Source organism: Dendrobates tinctorius, unplaced genomic scaffold (genome assembly GCF_039654945.1).
Source record: "Dendrobates tinctorius isolate UK_male_01 unplaced genomic scaffold, ASM3965494v1 ptg000250l, whole genome shotgun sequence".
Classification (NCBI taxonomy): Eukaryota; Metazoa; Chordata; class Amphibia; order Anura; family Dendrobatidae; genus Dendrobates; species Dendrobates tinctorius.
The window spans coordinates 28,661,779-28,684,157 of NW_027361917.1; the positions used below are offsets into that span (position 1 = coordinate 28,661,779).

The 22,379-nt window shown below is 41.3% G+C and overlaps 1 protein-coding gene across 1 annotated transcript in view; it reads right to left on the reverse strand.

The window, feature by feature from the left end:
- CRIM1 (cysteine rich transmembrane BMP regulator 1) overlaps window positions 1–22,379 on the reverse strand; it is a 1,013,901-nt gene that overhangs the window by 597,449 nt on the left and 394,073 nt on the right. The window contains exon 3 of the mRNA XM_073557600.1: window positions 8,032–8,274. Within this exon, the coding sequence (XP_073413701.1) occupies window positions 8,032–8,274 (243 nt within the window). The remainder of the gene's footprint in view (window positions 1–8,031; window positions 8,275–22,379) is intronic.

Consider the following 22,379-nt stretch of genomic DNA (forward strand, 5'->3'; position numbering starts at 1 on the left):
AATTGCACTCTATACTTGGTAGAAGCTGCCTTTGCATCAATTACTGCATCCATGCGACGTGGCATGGAGGCGATCAGCTTGTGGCACTGCTGAGGTGCTATGGAAACCCAGGTTGCTTTGATAGCAGCCTTCAGCTCGTCTGCATTGTTGGGTCTGGTGTCTCTCATCTTCCTCTTGACAATACTCCATAGATTCTCTATGAGGTTAAGGTCAGGTGAATTTGCTGGCCAATCAAATACAGTGATACTGTTGTTCTTAAACCAGGTATTGGTACTTTTGGCAGTGTGGACAGGGGCCAAGTCCTGCTGGAGAATGAAATTTCCATCTCCAAAAAGCTTGTTGGTAGAGGGAAGTGTGAAGTGCTCTAAAATGTCCTGGTAGACGGCTGCGCTGACTTTGGTCTTGATAAAACACAGTGGACCTACACCAGCAGATGACATGGCTCCCCAAACCATCATTGATTGTGGAAACTTCACAAAATAAGCAATGAAATAAATATATAAAAATATAAAATGATAGACCTGTGCTAGAACTTATAAAAAAGCAAGAAGGAGCTTCATTATCCATCATTTTCTTCTTTTCTTCTTTTTTTCGTTTTCTTTCGTCTGCCCATTTAGGATGATGGTTTGAGCTGTGATTTACTGCTCCTTCTTGCTTTTTTATAAGTTCTAGCACAGGTCTATCATTTTATATTTTTATATATTTATTTCATTGCTTTTTTCGTTTATTCTTCTTTTTCTTTTTATGACCTGCAAATAAATATTTTAAGAGAATGTATTAAGGTAGAAACAATGCAGTTTTAAACATTTTTTTTGTACATTTTTTTTTTGGTACTGATGATCTTTGACATTCTTTCCCTGTAACATGTGACCTTTGGCGCCAATATTTGAAATTTGTATGTATAAAACTGGGAGCTACTCTGTCTGTTTGTACATATCATCCCCTGAGGAAGAAGTTTGAAACTTCGAAACGCGTTGGGAAAATAAAAGTATACAAGTACACAATCTGGAAAGGAGTCGTTTTGTCTAGCAGCGCACGGTTAATCCGAAAATTATTTCTTTGATAGCTTGAAAAAAGAGAAGACTGAGAGGATACTTAATAGCTGTCTACAAATATCTCAAGGGCTGTCACATTGTAGAAGGATCATCTTTATTCTCATTTGCACAAGGAAAGACTAGAAGCAATGGGATGAAACTGAATGGGAGGAGACACAGATTAGATATTACAAAAAACTTTTTGACAGTTAGAGTGATCAATGAGTGGAACAGGCTGCCACGAGAAGTGGTGAGTTCTCCTTCAATGGAAGTCTTCAGAGGTTGGACAGACATCTGTCTGGGATGATTTAGTGAATCCTGCTTTGAGCAGGGGGTTGGACCAGATGGCCCAGGAGGTCCCTTCCAACTCTACGATTCTATGATTCTATGATAAGCCAGAGCGACCACCAATATCTGGCCAAATATGCACAGCAGCTATATTCCAAGCTGAATAGTTAACGCCTAATACACCACTACCTCTCTATTCCATAGATTTTTTTTTACAGCAATTAGCTGCTCACCTCCATCCCCCTCCCTCTCAACTCCTGACAAAGCTGCTATTATCAGTCCTGCAAAATAACAAGTGTAAAGTATTGTCATTTTGCAGAGTAGCTCTCCTAGTCACTGCTCTAACTTTCCGAACTGTGTGCTTGTTCAAAGGCACAGTTATATTTGGTGCAAAGATAGTGATAACAGTGTAAAACAAGCCCTGACACTGCTATTTTTAGAAGGATAAGCTGAGCAGAACTGTCACTCAAGGAGGAGTGGCCGCGCATCGGCAACCCGAAAATAAGGAGACTGGAAAGCTGTGTGCTGCTCAAGACACAACTTGAGAACAACCCTTTAAATGGCGATTCCCAGAGAGATTACTATTACTGGAATACTATTGTTAACTGCATGAGTGATATGAATAGTCAGTGTATTTTTTTTATTCCCTGTGGCGGCTCTGAATATCTTTGAGCAAGCTAATAACTGTAGTCTACAGTCTTCGCATAAGAAACAATAAAGAAATTGTTAATATAGTCTGAAAAGTGGAAAGTGTAAGTGAGAAGAAATTAGAATTTGCAGCACGCACTCTTTGTGACTACCGAACATTATCCTCATATACCTCCCTGCTATTGTATCACATACATAGTAAGTTTCATTCATATTTTTTGTTTATGATATAAAAACAGCAGACAGAAAACACTATATAATACTGTCAAAATCAGCTAACAATGCTAGGAACCAGAGCTTAGTATTTGTATTGATTCATTTGGTATTCACTGTGATAGCATCTATAGCTGTGAATTAATGTGCTAGCAATCCATAGAGAAACATCAGAGAGTGAAAAAAAACATCACACACATTTCGGTGCTTCAGAGAAACTGTGAACTTGAAGGCACGCTGAGAAACGGCAATCTTCAAAAGTTTTCCTCCACCTAGTTAACTTCCAAGTACTTGTTTATGGAATGGAAGTGTGGCATTGTGAATCTGAGAGAAGTCACCGGCTTCCATCGTTGGATATTCCAAACGTCAGCGTCAGAATGTGTAGAAATGAAATGCATTCAAGACTTAAAGGGAATCTGTCACCTTTTTTTGGCCTTTCACCTGCCGGCATAGACATCGGGGGCTTATCTATAGCATTCTGTAATGCTGTAGATAAGCCTCCGATGTAACCTGAAAGATAAGAAAAACACGTTATATTATACTCACGGAGGTGGGCGGTCCGGTCCGATGGGTGTTGCGGTCCGGTCCGGCGCCTCCCTTCTTCATGCGATGACGTCCTCTTCTCCCGTCCTGAAATGGCTCTGGCGCAGGTGCATTGCTCTGCCCTGTTGAGGGCAGAGCAGAATTCTGCAGTGCGCAGGCGCCAGACCTCTCCCGACGCCTGCGCACTGCACGACTCTGCTCTGCCCTCAACAGGGCAGAGCAGTGCACCTGCGTCGGAGCTATTACAGGACGGAAGAGGACGTCATCGCATGAAGAAGGGAGGCGCCGGACAGGACAGCGACACCCATCGGACCGGACCATCCCCTACGGTGAGTATAATATAACGTGTTTTTCTTCTCTTTCAGGTTACATCGGAGGCTTATCTACAGCATTACAGAATGTTATAGATAAGCCCCCTATGTCTATGCCGGCAGGTGAAAGGCCAAAAAAAGGGTGACAGATTCCCTTTAAAGAGACCAATCAGGGATTCTGACACGGGCAAGTGCTCATGAAATAACAATACCGGTGCATCTTTTCTTGGAACTACATAGAATACAATATATTTTGACATGTTGCGAGAGATTAAAGATCCTCTTTAAAAAGCAACAAAAATAAGATATTTGAGTTAAAGAGACCAGTAAGTAATTCTGACATGAGTAAACACCAGGGCAGAAAATCTTCCACTTTTGTGCACAGTGACCTGTGGTCTCTATAACAGACTACATCAATATAAGGCCTAGTCAGGCTATCTTTTTTGCTTTTATTTTTGTTTTATTCTCTTAACCCCTTAATGACAGAGCCAATTTTGACCTTAATGACCCAGCCAGATTTTACAATACTGACCACTGTCACTTTAAGAGGTTATAACGCTGGAATGCTTCAGCGTATCCCACTGATTCTGGGATTCCTTTTATTGTGACATATCATACGGTCATGTCATGATAGTGGTAAAATTTCTTCTATATAACTTGCGCTTATTTGTGAAAAACACGGAAATTTGGCAAAAAATTGGAAAATTTTGCAATTTTCAAACTTTCAATTTGTAAGCCATTAAATCAGAGAGATGAGTCACACAAAATAGTTAATAAATAACATTTCCCACATGTCTGCCTTACATCAGCACGATTTTTTGAAACAATACTCTTTTGTTAGGAAGCTATAATGGTTAAAAGTTGACCAGCAAGTTCTCATTTTTCCAATAACATTTAGAAAACCATTTTTTTTTTAGGGACCACCTCACATTTGAAGTGACTTTGAAGATACCCAAAAGTGACACCGTTCTAAAAACTTCACCCCTCAAGGTGCTCAAAACCCCATTCAAGTTTATTAACCCTTCAGGTGCCTTACAGGAGTTTTTGGAATATGAAAAAAATGAACCTTCAACTTTTTTTCACAAAAATTTTTAGACCAAATTCTTTTTATTTTAACAAGGGTACCAGAAAAAAATCAACCCCAAAATTTGTTGTGCAATTTCTTCTGAGCATGTCGATAACCCATATGTGGGGGAAAACCACTATTTGGGCGCACGGCAGAGCTCAGAAGAGAAGGAGCGCCATTTGACTTTTTGAATGTAAAATTTGCTGGAACAATTAGCAGATGCCATGTCAAGTTTGGAGAGCCCCTGATGTGCCTAAACAGTGGAACCCCCCCCCCACAAGAGACCCCATTTTGGAAACCACAGCCCTCAAGGATTTTATTCAGAGGTATAGTGAGCGTTGTGAACCCACAGGTACAACACAGAATTTGATAACAGTAGGTTGTCATCATCAGTGTTGAGCACAAATGCCCGCTACTACAGTTTGCATCGGGTACTCTTGTATGCACCAAATATTGCAGGTGCTTGAGTGACGTGCTCGAGTTTCTGTTCCGCATGTTTCATGGCTGTTAGACACCCAAAAAAAAAAACGGAATCCGCAATACTCTGTGCATACCCGAGCACCCGATGCAAGCTCGAGTACAAGTACTTGCGCTCAACACTAGTCATCATATTTTAATTTTTTTTAACCTTTGAAAAAATCCCAACTCTAACCCCAATCCAAACTCTAACACACCCCTAGCCCTAACACAACCGAAACCCCAACCCTAACCCCAACTGCAAAGAATGGAAAAAAAATCTATATATATTTTAGCATTTTTATCTAGCTAAATGGGTGACAAAGAGGGGTTCGATTTACAATTTTTTTTATTTTGATCACTGTGATCAAAAGGAACCAATAGGAAAAATTTTGCATTGTTGCAGGGTACCGGCCGGCAGATCTCGGCGGGCACATGCATCATATTTTTTTTCCAGGAACTTGACGTCAGGCTGTGGTACGGAACAGGACGGATCAAGGGATAGCAGAGGTACCGGTGGTCTCGGAGAGCTTCAATTCTCTCTCTTCTGACAATTATATCATGTCAGAAGAGAGATTAATCATTGAGCCGGCACACTTTTTTTTCCTTTTTGTGATCACATGATCGGACACTGGAAAATTCGGTCCTGATCATGTGATTTGGGGTGTCAGCTACCCACTTGTAGCAGATACCCCGGAGATTTTCTGACTCTTGGGTGGGTTACAGCTTTTTTCCCGATGAGGGAAAAAGTACCCTTAGCGGACGCCATCTTAATGCATATCGGCGGTCGCTAAGAGGTTAAAGTGAATCTGTCACCAGGCTTTTGCTACTTAATCTGAAAGCAGAATAATGTAGAGACAGAGATCCTGATTCCAGCAATTTGTCACTTACTGGGCTGCTTAGTGTAGTTTTGATAAAATCATTACAGTATCAGTAGGAGATTATCATTAGCAGACTAATAACCCTGCTACCACGAAGGTCTCCATATTCATGAGCTCTATTTATCTTCTCCCCCATCCGTGATTGGCAGCTTTCTGTCTATGTACAGAGTACACAGAAAGATTTCAATCAGTGATGTGGGTGAGGTTATACACAGCTCAGCATTCAGAGAACTGGTAGATCTGCAAGAGAAAAAAAATAGTAATTGCATCAAAACAGTGATACATAGCTGAAATCAGGATCTCTCATCCTACATCATTTGATATCACTTGCAAGGGCAGCACTGATCTTTGCCTTTCTTGCACAACGCCAGATAATCTTACAACATGTACTGACAGTGCGCTCTCTTGCCAGCTCATTACTTCTGCTCAGAGTTGGAGAGGGAGCGCACTGTAACTGTGCATATTGACGAAGGTACGCCGAAACGCGCGTCGGGGCTGACACATCCCGGAGACTTCAGCAGCACAAGAGGTACAGCTTAAGCGTTTATTTTGACACTTTAATTTTGCCTCTGGTATTTTTATACACTCACTGTATTGGAGCACAGCTCTGATGTATCTCTCCTATTGCACCGCACTTTATTTGTTATTGCTGCACTGATTTATATGCATTTGCACTTTATGGAATACTGTCTGAGTTTAATATGTTTTATATATTTGGTTATATATTCATGTAGTGGTTAAGCACGGTCACATTATTATTATTATTATTATTTTTGTACCCCTTGGTGTATTCAGACATATCATTAAATATTTTTGTCCCCTGTAGTGCCTATTCCACGGCATTGGCTTTTCCCCACTTTCAATTTTATTTATATTTTCTTGTATGATAATTATTCAATAAATAAATTTATGATTATTGGACATCTTATCGGTCTTTTTCGTTGTTTTGAATTTAATATCCGAGTTGTCTTTATATTTTCCATGTGTGCAATTGTTTTTAATTAAGTATATTTAACATTGCACTTTTCCTTGAGATATTTTAATACTGCACAGTGGCAGAATCCTCTGAGAATCTAAATTGAAGGAGAACTTTTACAGTTACAAATTGATTGAAGACAGTTGGGTTGACAGTACTGGAGACCTAGTGACAGAATCTTCTGAGAGATTCTACTGAGCATGTGTCGAAATTGACAGCTGACTCTTGCTTAGTAGAGCAGGGACTAACCCAGCCAGTGACCGCAGTCTCTGCCCCCTGCTGACGCTTAGCTTGTGGCCTCCTTGTCCTGAGCTGGAAATTGTATTTAAAGGCTTCTCCTGACTGGTGTCCGGTGGTTGGGACCCGGTCCTTGTCTGCCCTTATTCACACAGACGTCAACTTTGACACATGATAAGGTTACTAATACTAGACAGTGTAGGACCGCCCCGACCACAGAGTCACCTTGTCGATGGTGGGACAGCTTTTATGCTATGTTTGATTAAATACAATATTACTAAGAACTCTGTATGATTTAAATGCATTTTTGCTTTTTACTTATTTAATTATAGCAGAGTTTTTTCATTTTGTCTTTTGTAGGTTTTGTTAGCTTGAGTAACCCAGCATGCACTGGGAATATCAAAGTAAGTGTCATCAGCGGAAGTAGTGCAAAAAACATCTAAAAAATAAATAAAGCTGTTGGAGTACAGAGGGAACGGTAGGGAATTTTTAGCGAAAGTGATTTTTTTTTTCACCTTTATTAGTGAAAGTGATTTGATTATTACATTAGATAGGCATTTCAGATTAAAATAGGTTTTACTTTCGGACCACCCTTTTATGTTCTACAATAAACTGTATGTATATAACATGAATGAGAGTAGCTCAGCACACAATAAACTGTATGTATATAACATGAATGAGAGTAGCTCAGCACACCGTACCCGCAGATATGATTTCACATTATGTGAGATTTATACTCCTGCAGCTTATACAAACATTTATTGTCGACATTTCATACTGTGGCCAGAAGTTCCACACACGTCTTCATTACACCCTTTTATTAAGGTCTGGACTGTTCAGGAGAGTAAAGCCGCAGTTATTATGAGCCATTTATAAGGCTACATATCTGGGTCTAAGGCGTAATTTCGCGCACCTTTCATTTTCCTTCTAAATGCAATTTAATTTTCTGCATTGAAAAGCTTTTTACCTGGAAACTCTACAAATATTAATCGTGTGTTTAAGCTGCGGCTTCCACAATAAACGCTGCAAAAGCAACTTTACGTTTGGTAATTTAGTGCAATCTACTGGAGGTTAAACGCTGTTGCAGCGGTAAAGGGGACAAATGTGCGTTACATGAAATCCAAATCGGGCAGACATTATTATGTAGTAAACTCTTGACATTTTTCATTAGCAAAGATCACACCTTCAGGAGGTTATGTGAATGCCGAGCAAAACGCACGTGGCAGCTCCCATTAAATAATCACAAGTACGGTGGTGTGAGCTGGGTAATGCGGAAGGTGTCGGCGGTGATGCAAACTCTGCCATCACTTACACCTTCACCTTTATGAGCATGGGTTTGTGATAGAGAGCTGAGTAAGCAAAAATGAATCTTTTTTACCTGGTTTGCATTCATAGAGGTCGCAACACTCCCCTGGCTTGCCTGATGCTTTCGACACAAGGATGTTTAGGTAGCCTGGCTGGCAGACTTTCCGCAAGCATCCTGCTGGGTTGCACACACATCGGCTGGGCAGCGGGCAACATTCCCCAGGAGGAGCGTAGCCTTCAATAAGGACTGAGTCTTCTGCGCATCGTGGTGAAAACTGCACTTCACATCGGGCCGTAGAGCAATCCGGCTTTTCCTCTGGAAGAAGAGAAGGAGTCTACGTTTAGATAACCCAGCTAAGTCTTCTGATCAACTTACAAACCATTAGTCAACCTTAATATAAGACTATTCACACTCTAGTCATGGACCATGTCTAAAGGATACATTTGGCTGGGAGAATAAAGTATCCAAATATCAGCTGTGATGTACCAATAAGTTTCAGTGAGATGAGTTTTGCCCTCACTCCCTGAGGGTATGGAGTGCTGAGACTTTATTCCTTCAAATCCGGCGAGAAAAGTTTTTCCACTAAGTGACGACCCAGATATTATTGGAGTACACGGGTGAGCTGTACCTGTATCATTCTATAGGTTTCTCTGGACTAAATGTACATATCTGTCATATATCTGACAGGTTAACACATGTTTAATGGTTTCCATAAAGTGTCTCAAGGTGGTGCGGGCGGGGGCCAAGAGAAAAGATGGAAATGCCCGATTCAGAATTGGATGCCAGTAAGGACATTAAAGAGTGTAAACTGGCCACACAAAGGTAAATCGATCCAAATGTCCGTCTCCTGCTCTGTGCATATTGTGCTCTATTACTTTATTCAGAAATAGATCTTAATATTACATCACATTTTACTCTGACTCTCATGAACACCACTATTTTCTTGATCTCGGCGATGACAAGTATAATGACCATCTCATAGTGTGAACTTGCAATTAAGCTGACGAGTGCAAAGAGCCATACCTTAAGTCATTAATATTAATAATGATGGCCATAGCAATATAAATGCTAATAGAGACTACCTCACAGGTTAACAGGTTCAACATGGGTATGCTGTGCCCTTGAGGTAGAACCAGCTATGTCAGCAGAGCTAGCGACACAGAGCACATTGACGAAAAGCGAGGATGCTCCGAAAATGTCTGCTCTCACCCTTTACATACCAGAAAGACATGAATGAGACGCCTCAAAGGGCCACATACGGGTCTAAAGAAAAGCCCTCCGATGTCTGCATAGTTATTACCGAAATTCAACATTTTCATTGACAGTCACATGTTGGTTATACGTATCCCAGCTGTGCTCATCTATCTATGAATCCATCCGTCTATCTATCCATCAATAGAAGCAAAAAAGGAAGGCAGCACTCCATTACTATTTCAAGTGAGAGTGGATTTTATTCAGACCAGACATCGTGACGACGTTTCAGCTCAACTGAGCCTTTCTCAAGGCCAGTATTGTGCTGTTCCATTTTTCCTACATATCTATACATCTATCTATCTATCTATGAATTCCTCCATTCATCTATACACTGTATCTACGAATCCATTCATCTATCTAAGAATCCGTCTATCTATGAATAACATCCGTCTATCTATCTATGAATACATCCGTCTATCTATGAATACATCCGTTTATCTATCTACAAATCCATTTGTCTATCTATGAATCCATCCATTTATTTATCTATGAATCCATCCATCTTGCTATCTATGAATCCAGAAGGACAAAAAATGGGAAGCAGCACGCCGAGGTTTTGCAAATGGTAAAGGTGGACTTTATTAGCATGGCGACGTTTCGGCTTTCAAAAGCCTTTCCCAAGCAGTCTGAGCAGCCGATAATCTAGTATTGTGCTGTTCTATTTTTTACTACACATCTATCTATGAATCCATCTATCTATCTATCCATTTATCTATGAATCTATCTATATTACTACCTCTCTCAGATTATATATCTGTCCATCTACCTATCACAGGGGTCCATCTATCTTTATATCCATCCATCTACTTATTTATATGACTACCTCTCTATCCATCTATCCATCTATGTACATAATTTTCTGTCTATCTCGTTATCCATCTATCCATCCTTCTATATCTAGCTATCTGTCTATGAATACATCTGTCTATCAATCAATCAATCTCTCAATCTAACCATCTCTATATTTATCTGAAATCTATCCAATCAAGCTATGAATCTATGTACCTGTCTCTCTCCATCTATCTATACATACAGTATTACTAACTTTCTATCCATCTATGTGCATATCTATCTGTCTGTCCATCATCTATCCATCCATTGCTCTGTCCATCTATTAAACTATCTAGCTCCCTATCCATCTTTCTATATTTAGCAATCTATGAATCCATTCAACCATCCATCTATCTGGCTATCTATCGATCTGTCTGTCTAGCCATCCATCCGTCTATCTATCCATCTGCCTATCTATCCGTCTATCCATCCGTTTATCTATCCATCCATCTATCCATCCGTCTATCTATCCATCCATCCATCTGTTTATCTATTCATCCGTCCGTCTATCTATCCATCCGTCTATCTATCCATCCATCTATATGTCCATCCATCCCTCTATCGGTCTATCTATGTACATAACAATTAGGGCTCGATGACACAGCCATCGATTCTTTCATGTGAGAATTGGGCCGCAATAGAACATTGGTCCAAGTGCTATCTGCTAAAATATGTTATATGCCAGTGTGAACGTGCCCTTAAAACAGAACTGGTATAAAACATTGGTGTACACCGAAAGACAATGACCCAGTTGTCCAGAGATTTATAATCCAAGGGAATCCGGATCTGCTCATTCCCCAACCACGAAACCACAAAAACACTAGTGCATGCTCTTATCATTTCCCGCCTCGACTACTGCAACCTCCTACTCTCTGGCCTCCCCTCTAGCACTCTGGCTCCACTCCAGTCCATCCTACACTCTGCTGCCCGACTAATCCACCTGTCTCCCCGCTATTCCCCAGCCTACCCCCTATGCCAGGCCTTCACTGGCTTCCTATTGCCCAGAAGCTCCAATTCAAAACCCTAACCATGACATACAAAGCCATCCATAACCTGTCTCCTCCATACACACCCACACGCAACCTTCGATTATCTCAAGATCTCCTTCTCTACTCCCCCCTTATCTCTTCTTCCCACAACCACATGCAAGACTTCTCCCGTGCTTCCCCCATAATCTGGAACTCTCTGCCGCAACACATCAGATTCTCTCCATAAACGGAAACCTTCAAGAAGAACCTGAAGACACACCTGTTCCGACAAGCCGACAGCCTGCAATGATCCTCGGTCTACTGAACCACCGCACGACCTGCTCTACCCTCTCCTACTGTATCCTCACCCATCGCTGTAGACTGTGAGCCCTCGCGGGCAGGGTCCCCTCTCCTTATGTACTTGTGTGTCCCTTGTCCTACACATGTTTATTATACTTGTCTATATTTCCCCTTTTCACATGTAAAGCACCATGGAATAAATGGAGCTATATAAATACATAATAATAATAATAATAATAATAATAAAGAAAGCAGCACTCTTTCAAGTAACAAAGTATAAATTCAAAGTGATGTGTGAAAAGAAACTCACTTTTTTGCTTGCAGACAGAGTTGTCTTTTTTATTGGATTATCTTTCTATCTATCTATTTATTTATCATAAAAGCTCATTTATATATTTTCACATAGTATAAACATAATTTAATTTAGGCAAATGTGCCGGCATCACTCTGCTCAACCAACAATAAACAGTTTGCAAAATACCCAAGTAAAGCTTGACACTACAGAATGAGCCATCCCTTTTAAGCATGACTCATGGGTGCACAGATATCACTGATGTTATGTTAGGTGAGCACTGAGGACTTGAAGTGACTAGAAGACAGTCTTCACTGAACCTTCTCACTAATGCTTTTTGAAATGAGCAGCAAATGAGTTGGAAACAGGAGAACATCATAGATCAGGGACATAATCAAATATGAATTCCACACTGTTGGTACTTGTGTATTCCACAGCGCACTGTCAGGCAATGGATCAGAAATCTCAATGAGTTGTAGAGGCTGCTCTCCGCTCCATGCTAATACGCTGCCTCTATGCAGCTCTGCATCTGCTTTTAAAGCTTGCAAGGAAAACTTTCAATAGCATAATACGGCAGAGCGCTCGATTTATAATGCACTCCTATTTTTGTGGAAATGGCAGAGTATTTGAAATTCTGCAGACATAGACGGTAATGTATGATTCTTCTCTGTTTCAACCTATCTCCTTTTGGAATATATAAACTAAAAGGATCCGCTGAGGAACAGCAGAGTCATTTCGATTATGCTGCATTTTATTTTTAAACACAAGTGGCAATTTAACCTTTCAGGTAATTCGCCACCGGTGAATTCACTTCACACAATTATTTTGCGGAAGGAAGCGGCACCTATTTATACTACATGATTGGAAATGAAGACAGCTATTTTTGTTGTAACCTTCGGATCATTGCTGGAAACGGCCGACGGTTTTTTTAACCTTTTTCTCCACGCACAAGACACAAGTTACATATGTTGGGCTGGGTGCCCACATGGTAGAAAAGGAGAATTAGTAGGGTGGAGTCGCTAGTGGGACTTTATTTTCCGCTGCGGATTTAAAAAATAAGTGCTACAAAATGGATAACATGCAGATGTCATCTGTGCGCCATCCGACTGCTCTTTACTCTTTCAGGACTTCATACAAAATATTTTTGCTGCATTTTTTCAGTGCACAGGAGAAAAACCATGTTCACACGTTGCGTTTTTGCTGCATTTTTTAATGCAAAATTTAAGCTGCGTTTTACAGAACCAGCCAAGGCTATGAGATTTGCACACACTTTTTTTGCCTGGTTGATTTGGAAAACTGCAGCATGCCACTTCTTTCAGCATTTTTTCGGAGTTTTTGCAGCGTTTTTTTCACCCGTAGAAAGCAATGGTCAAATGCAAAAATGCAGAAAAACACAGCAAAAAAAAAACCTAAGGAAGTTGCATCATGTTTTTGGGCTATCCTTGAACACCAAAGCAGTCTATGTATTAGTGTCCCTGCATGCAGCAAAGCCATGCGTTCCGAGATCTACTCTCTTTCCTCCTTTTAGTATGTGCTATTTGCTGTAGTGGAATAAAATGCATCAAAAATTGCCCTAAACTGCCACCTTATTTCTCATTATGCGTAAGTACAAACATAGGTTGAAACATTAAAACCAAAATTCTGTACTCTAAACTGGGAAAATAAGGACTCTTAGTTATATTTTATACGGCCGAGCTGTCTGCACTACACGTTCCAGCTCTACAATGATTGAACCTCACCAAAAATCCAACTCAGTGTCCTCCTATATCACGGCTGGAATGAGACATCGGCTGTAACATTAGGTTGTGAATGCGGCGGCGCTGTAATAAATGACTAAAATATGAACAATCTCCTTAGTAGCAATAATGTTATTTATGAAGAATATTTTACATTTTCAATTTCTCAAATTGTTAATAATTCTGCTAATGATAAGGTTTAACAATATAGATTCCATGATGGACTAACGCTGGCATCACTGCGCTGTGAATGAACACTGGCGCACGTCGGTCTGGTTGGCAATGATCCCTAGATAAACAGTTTGGGAGGGAAAGATACTCTGATACAGAACATAATTTAAGTATTTAGAAAAGCAAACAGCTCTTTGGTTTCTCTGTACTATTCTAATGTTTGCCGTTCACGTCCTATCTGAGAAGCCAAGGCTGGCCGCCGATGATCTTTATTGCTACCTCGCCGAAGTAACTTAATCAGAGGATTTAATCTTCTTGGAAGAGCGGAGATAGTATAAATAGTACCGCCGGACTGGACTTAAAGCCAAGAAGTCTATCAAGGCGTTCATTCACAGTTAAAACCACTTTTTTTCTATTTTCCAATGTATTTTAGAGTCAAAATATATAAATACATATCTGCTAAGAAAATCTAAACTAAGAGTCTGAGGGAGATTGGGGATTTTCGGCCATTCAAGAAAAAAAGCTAATTAATAATGAACTTGCCATATGAAGAGCTTTAAGGGGAATCTGTCAGTAGGATCAACCTTCGTAAGCCATCCATATGGACATGTAGGTCAAGAAAGTGGAATAAAATGATTCCTTGATATCTGCGATCCAAAGTTTTATTCAAGAGAACCCCACCCTTAAGAGGGTTGATCCTACTTACAGAATTCCTTTAAGAACCTTTTATAGCACAGGTATACTTTCTTATAGATATAGTACAGCACCTTTACTTCTACCCTGAATACATTGTTATGTCAGTACACATGTAGCCAAGTAACATAAGTCATAAATGTTTCTATCAGACAGAACTAAGTAACCCTACACCCAGTGTCATCTTTGGTCCCTAGTTATCAGCGGAGTAGATGTTCTATCTTTATGCAACCAGAAGTTTCTAACATATTATCATAAAGTAAATTTTACTATTTGTATCTGCTCTAATAAGGCAAAAAAATCCTCTTTATTCCAGTTCTAATGAGTTTTACGCCTTCAGTAGTAGTTTCACCATTGTCAGTGGTTTACAACTTTTAGAGCTTCGTATTACTAGCAGACGTTGGGGGAAGCTCTGTGGGTTGAAAAAAAAAACAGAGGCGAGCAAGGAATATACCGAATATATGAGCATATCTCACATGATGGAGACTCATAAAAAATTCAGTTCTGCCAAAATTATACAAAAAACTTAAGGCAGTTGGGAGATATATCGGTAATATCCTATTTTGGAGAATCTTTCAGGCTAAAATTTAGCCAAACTCAACAATGTCAAGGGGATGAGGTATCAAAGGACTCTTGGTGGAGACTCACATACCATCCTAGCTTCACTTCAAAAAAGGTATTAGTAGAAGAGAGGGCGAAGGGATGAGAGAATGAGGCACATCATCCTACCTTCTGTGTTCAAAAGCCTGTTAGATCATCTCTCGAAAAGAAAATATGATCAACGCTCAGGCTTGGCAGGGAGGCAGGCACAACCGAAGGAAACACCTGCACATCTATTAACAGGGGACACTGGTAAACAGGAGCTCTTATAAGAAGCCACAGCATCAGCAAAGACCTGATAACCCCAAGAGTCAAACTCACCCTGGAAAAGAAAAAAAACACTTCAATGTTCCGATTTATCATACAAAGTGGATAGTACAAAACTTGATGCACCCTCAACTACTGGCTAGAAATCAAAGTCCGATGACTGATGTTTCTGAAGAAACAACATATAAATATTTGAAATCATTGCACAAATTTCAAGGTAACTTTGCTGCTTCCGGTATTTTAATGGAAAGGTTCACATTGGTGATTGCAAAAACGAATGTAAGGTAGAAGTGAAATGACAATAATGGAAGAAAGGAAGACTAAAGACCAAAAGTGATGAACATCTGGACCTCTGGAGCAGGACACAAAGAAGAGACAGTTCTTCTCTTATAGTCTTAAAAGTTCTTCATGACATGACCCTGTCGCTGGCACTCTACACAATACTTGGTCTTGGTTTGCCTTTTTCCTCACCCCAGAAAGCCCACCCCAAATTTTGGATCTTTCTAATTTTTAGCTTTTATCCTAAGTCATATTACAAGACTCGTTGAAGGGTTGATTGTGACTTGTAGGATCGCTACTACCAACAGGTGGCGCTATAGAGTTCAAGTCCACTTTTTCTCTTAAGAGGCAATTTGCATATTATTTTCCCAGAGGAGCACTGCACGGTGAATAAGCCTCCTTACCTTGACAAGCCAGAGCTGGCATGTCACTCTCCACAAGGAGAAACCTTACCCCTTAGACCTCTAATTTTTAGAGCATTTACCACAACAGACACATCTGATGAAGAGTATTTACCTAAAACGTTATGTTTTTGCTATAATGATGGTGGTATAATTTATGGATATGAGATATTTTGAGCACCACATGGCTTTGGAGTGAACTTCCTTCCTTTCATTCACTATGGATCTACAGAAACTCAGTGGTTGGCATCAAAGGAAATAGCATCGTATACAAATTCATACCGTTCCTTAAGGGTGTTCCACCTACCCCAATAACCCTTTTTTTAAATTGTTACTATCTACAGTCTAATACATGCAATCAGAAATTGGGCTATGATGTCTGCCATCTGTGTAGAATAAAACTATTAGAAGGGTGTTGAAGCTGCCATTGTTTGATGGGAGTGCATCATGCATGAATTCTGAAAGGGGTAAAATGGGAAGCCCTTGATGTAAGCATATTGCCTATAATGTATGGGGACACAAGGTTCTTTCTGTGGGGAAGCTTTGGATGTCATTATACTGGTAGTTAGAGCTCTGGGTGACACTACAGTGGGTGAGGGTGGGCACGCTGAATGTCTCTCGCGACGATATCTCAGAACTGATTATGGCTCTCAAGGTAAGAAAGGTTTGGGACCACTGTTATAGACGAAAATAAAGTCAATGGAACCAATAGAAGCCTATGGATACAGTCGAGCATGTGCAGTAAAGAAGAGCACTTCTCGGGGACTAGACGTTGGACTACAGCCTGAATCTGCACCAAACACAGAAAATGCTACGTAGACAAAACCCCATATCCCCGATGTGCGGTCTCAACCAGTTTTGGTATAATGACAGACACCATAATAGATCAGTCTCTATCATGGATCTGCATGAACTCATTTTTTTGTTTAGCTAACAGAACGAAAAAATACATTTGGAAAACAAAGAAGTCCAAACGAAGTAAGCAATATAACGTAACAGCATAATAATGACTTACAGCTAAACAAAAACAGAATAGGTTTCTCTACAAATAATCTAAGGCTAAAATATAGTTCTCAGGCTGTGGGAGTCATACAAAAGCCCACAACAACCAATCTGCAAGTTGCCAATTAAAGACTTCTCTTCAGTGCACGCACCCCAATGCTATCTCAGGTTAGGTCAAGGGAGTGTAAAGAAAGTTATTGTAAGTGCACCTAATGAAGCTTTATTGCTTGGACCTCTGCCCTTTAAGAAAACCCTCCCACCAATATGTCATTTACTTTCAAATCTGTAGTGACAGAATGGAAGTGCATGATTCATGGGAAAAGTGGTCTTCCAGAAATGAATCCAGTGTGCGCTGTCCTTATTATAGCCGAGCCTTCGGCAGAATACAGTGTCGGAATTTAGGCAGTTTGCTAATCGAGCCATTTCTTGTGATTTTTCTGAGCGCTGGGTCTATCAAGTTCACTCAAAAGGACTATCACAGCGGTGATCGCAGGTGAACTTAACCATGTAATGCGTTTTCAATTATGGTCTCCATCTGTTTCCATTTCCAATATTCAAAGTGAAGATCAAAAGTCCACGCCATGTTAAATATCTACACTCCTTCACATTGATTAAATCGGGATGCTTTAACACTTTGCTTCTATTTTTCCATTGTTTGCATATCATTAACACATCTGTCCATCCTGGGATTTCCCTAATTCAACTACTTTTCCTTCTTAGTGTTGCACTTTCAATGATGAGGGAAAACATATCTATTTTGGGAGAATATTTAAAAAATTTATCAATAACAGTTAAAATGACAAAAAAAAAAACCCTCAAAATATAAACAATTCATAACATAAAATCAGTGATAATAAATGGTGTTCTCATCATAGAGCATGCCACTACTACATAGGAACCTGGCACTGAGCTCCCCCCTAGTGGTGGCTACAGGCAAACCATTTAACAAATATTCAATAAAGAAGAGCGGGGTATTAATGAGGGTTTCTGGTTCTAGAAAATCTTTGTTCCTGGCTGTAGTTTGATAAAAAAAACTGTGCTATACTTACCCACTCAGGGTCCATCCCTGAGTCTTGAGAGCTGCTACTGATGTCAATTATTATCTGCAGCGCTGACATCATATTGACAACGCTGCAGCCAATCAGTGAACCTAGCGGCTCTGAGAAGCTTGTGGTGTCTTGTCAGACAGTACTGATGACCTTAGCTATTGGCTGCAGCATTGTCAATGTGATGTAAGAACTGCAGGCAATAAAACAGACCGGCAACAGCAGGGTAGACTGAGAGCTAGATCTGGATAAAGTGAGGGAGACTGAGCACCAGACCTGGAAAGAGTGAGGGAGACTGAGCACCAGACCTGGAAAGAGTGAGGGAGACTGAGAACCAGACCTAGAGAGGGTGACAGAGACTGAGTGCCAGACCTGGAAAGAGTGAGAAGACTGAGTGCCAGACCTAGATGGAGGGAGGTAGACTGAGCGCCAGATGAGAAGAGAGTGAGGTAGACTGAGCGCCAGACCTGGAGAGAGAGAGGGAGACTGAGCGCCAGACCTGGGGAAAGTGAGGGAGACTAAGCGCCAGACCTGGAGAGACTAAGGATGACTAAGCACGAGAGCTGGAGAGAGTGAGGCAGACTAAGTGGAAGACATGGAGAGAGTGAGGGAGACTGAGCACCAGACCTAGATGAAGGGAGGTAGACTGAGTGCCAGACCTGGAGAGAGTGGGGAGACAAAGAGCGAGACCTGGAGAGAGTGAGTAAAGACCGACTTCTTTTTATTAAATTAAACTGCGGAGTGTCAGAGATTTTCCAAAACTGGAAAACTCCTTCAGGAGCGGTATGAACAGAGATTTAAAAATATATTTACGACACTTGTCGAAATAAAAAAAATATGTGATTTATTTAAAATTGCATTATTTATAACGTCATACCAAGAACAACTAGCATTGTAAACATTCCTTCTACTGTCTACATATTAAATAGTTGTAAAAAGGTCTGAGCTGGGGATTTCAGGATGAGCCAAATGCATCATTGGTACCCACGTCGTCAAAATTGTTGGTACCCCTCGTTTAATGACAGAAAAACCCACAATAGTGACAGAAATAACGAATCTGACAAAAGTGAGAATAAATAAAAAATCTATGAAAATGAACAAATGAAAGTCAGACATTCCTTTTCAATCATGCTTCCACAGAATGTTTTAAAAAATAAAACTCATGAAATAGGCCTGGACAGAAATGATGGTACCCTTAACTTAATATTTTGCTGTACAACCTGTAACTGTCAATGAGACTTCTGCACCTCTCAACAGGTATTTTGGCCACTACTCAAGAGCAAACTGCTCCAGTTGTGTCATGTTTGAAGGTTTTCCATACGGCATGCTTCACCTTTTTCCAAAAATGCTGAGGATTTAAGTCAGGGCTCATAGAAGGCCGCTTCAGAATAGTCCAATGTTTTCCTCATAGCCATTCTTGGGTGTTTTTAGCAGTGTGTTTTGGGTCATTATCCTGTTGCAAGACCCATGACCTGTGAATGAGACCAAGCTTTCTGACACTGGGCAGCACATTTCTCTCTAGAATCCCTTGATATTACATTGTACCTTGCACAGATTCTAGCCATCCTGTACCAGATGCAGCAAAGCAGCCCCAGAACATAACTTAGCGTTACACTAGGCAAGGCGGGCTTCCAGGAGTGGACCCTCTGGACCATGGCACCGAGGGGCCCCGGGCGAGCAACCTGGTGGGACCGACCCCTATACAGGGACTGTTAGGAGCAGGCCCAGGGGTTCGAATGCCACAGCAGCCGGTACCAAGAGGGGCAGCTCGGAATGGACTAGAGCGAGACAGAGGACCTGGTACCATGAGCACAGGGAAGGCGTAGGCCTCGGGTGGAGACTGGAGTAGGACAGCAGTAGACAAAGACACTGGCAGGCAGGACCGGAGTAGGACTGCAGGAATTAAGCCCGGGTAGACAGTACCAGAGTATGACTGCAGGAATCAGGCACGGGTAGACAGGACCGGAGTAGGACTGCTGAAATCAGGCACGGGTAGAGAGGACCGGAGTAGGACTGCAGGAATCAGACACGGGTAGAGAGGACCGGAGTAGGACTACAGGAATCAGGCACGGGTAGACAGGACCGGAGTAGGACTGCAGGAATCAGGCACGGGTAGACAGGACCGGAGTAGGACACACAGGAATCAGGCACGGGTAGACAGGACTGGAGTAGGACACACAGGAATGGAGTAGGACTGCAATAGAGCACAGGAAGGTAAGACAGGCGCAGTGCACGGGCAAGAGGCACGGGGACCTAGTGTGCGGATAGCACAAACACGATCAGTTGCCTCCATTATGGGAGGGCGGCCTGAAATACCTGAGGACCGACCCCCATTGGTCCGGCAGTGCTACCGGGTCAGGGCACCGCTGGAGCATAAGAAGAGGCAGGGAGAGCCGGCCGCGGCCTATGGCGCATGCGCAAGGCCCGTAGTGAGGTCACAAGCCGCGGGCCGGTCTGAGGGGGACGCCACTGCCGACGGAGGGAGGAGAGAGGCTGCGGCACTGGAAGGTGAGTATGGGGGCGTGCGACGGGGGGCCGTGACCGGGACAATAACAGAGCCTCCTCCATGTTTCACAGTAGGGAGTGTTCTTTTCTCGATATGCTTCATTTTTCCATCTGTGAACATAGAGCTAATGTGCCTTGCCAAAAAGTTCCATGTTTGTCTCATCTGTCCATAGGACACTCTCCCAGAAGCTTTGTGGCTTGTCAACATGTAGTTTGACAAATTCCAGTCTGGCTCTTTCATGAATTTTTTTTTTGCAACAATGGTGTCCTATTTAGCCATCTCCCATGAAGTCCACTTTGGCTCATACAACGACAGATGGCGCGATCTGACATTGATGTTCCCTGAGCTTGAAGTTCACTGTTGATCTGTTTAGAAGTTTTTCTAGGCTTTTTTATTACCATTCATATTATCAGTCTCTGATTTGTTATCAATTATGCTCTGTGGAAGCATGGTTGAAAAGCAATGGCTGACTTTCATTTGTGCATTATCATAGATTTTTGATTTATTATTACTTTTGTCAGATTCAAGCTATTTCTGTGACCATTGTAGGTTTTTCTGTCATTAAACGAGGGGTACCAACAATTTTGACCACATGTTTATGGGCACCTTGCTGATTACCTGATACCTGTGTAGACGGGAGAACAGCGATATTTGCCAAAAGTAAATATACCGTATATACAGTGTGTCCGTAAGGTCATGGTGCACTTTTGACCAGTCACAGGAAAGCAACGAAAGACGATAGAAGTGTGAAATCTGCAACAAATAATAGGAAAACCCTCCCAGTTTCTGCAGGATGATGTGGCAGCAAGTGCATTGACCGTATCAACAACATTAATCACTTAAAACAGAGAATCACAGACGTTATTCACGTTTGGATGTGTGTAGGGCAACAAATGGAGCCAACATCGAACTGCACTGAATAGGTATGAAACTGGGAGAGTTTTTCTTTATTTGGAGCAGATTTCACATTTCTATCGTCTTTTGTTGCTTTCCAGTGACTGGTCGAAAGTGCGCCATGACTTTACGGACACACTGTAGATTAAATGCACATGAGTGGACCTCTGTTCTGAAGTTGTTATAAAATGAAAATGAATAAAAAATTAGTAAATTTCTCAGAGCTGTCAGTGGGATGTTTTGCTATGGGGTTTGAATGTCCCTACATACAGTGTGCATAAACAGGGTTTCTTACATATCCCCAAGACGCAAAGAAATACCGTACATTAATATCAGTACATACTACCAAAGCCATCCAAGTCTCCATGTAACTAACCCCGGCCTAAGTTATATGAAGCCTAAAATGGGGCTTAGATGTGTAATCTTTGGCCCCTATTGCACCTCTGTTCACACTGTGAGGGCTTTCATTGCATTATTTTGGATCAGATATTATGGAGATAGACGCTACTCTAAAAACCTTGTAGTACGGAGAGGGACACAAGACCTAAAGATGATCGATGAATGCTGAAACAGTCATGGTCTTGTAACTTTACAACCCAACTTATGCTGAATTTTACAGTTACAGCGTAAATTGAAGGACAAAATTGCAGAGTTGAAAAAGATATGAGTAAGGCGGATTCAGACACTTCTTTGCTGACTATGACATTCTATGTTAATGCACTGAGATTTTCAGGAAAAATTGCAGCTATATCATTTTTGAGGTTCTTTTATCTGTGGAATACTTCAAAGGAAATCTGTGATCCGGTATTTGCCACCAAATCTGACAGCAGCATGATGTAAAAACAGAAATTCTGATTCCAACGATGTGTCACTTACTGAGCTGCTTGCTGCAGTTTTCATCAGCAACAAATTAACACTATACGACTAGTAACCCTGCAATCCTCCACATTCATGACTCTGTATAACCCCACACCCATCGCTTCCTGCCTATGCACAGTGTACACTGCCAATCAGTGGCGTAGGTGGGTTATACAGAGCTCAGCATTCAGAGAATTAGTAGATGTGTAGCAGGTAAAATAGTGATTTTATCAAAACTGCAGTAAGCAGTCTGGTAAGTGACACATCGCTGGAATCAGGGTCTCTGCCCCTACCTCATGCTACCCTCAGATGGAGTAGCAAA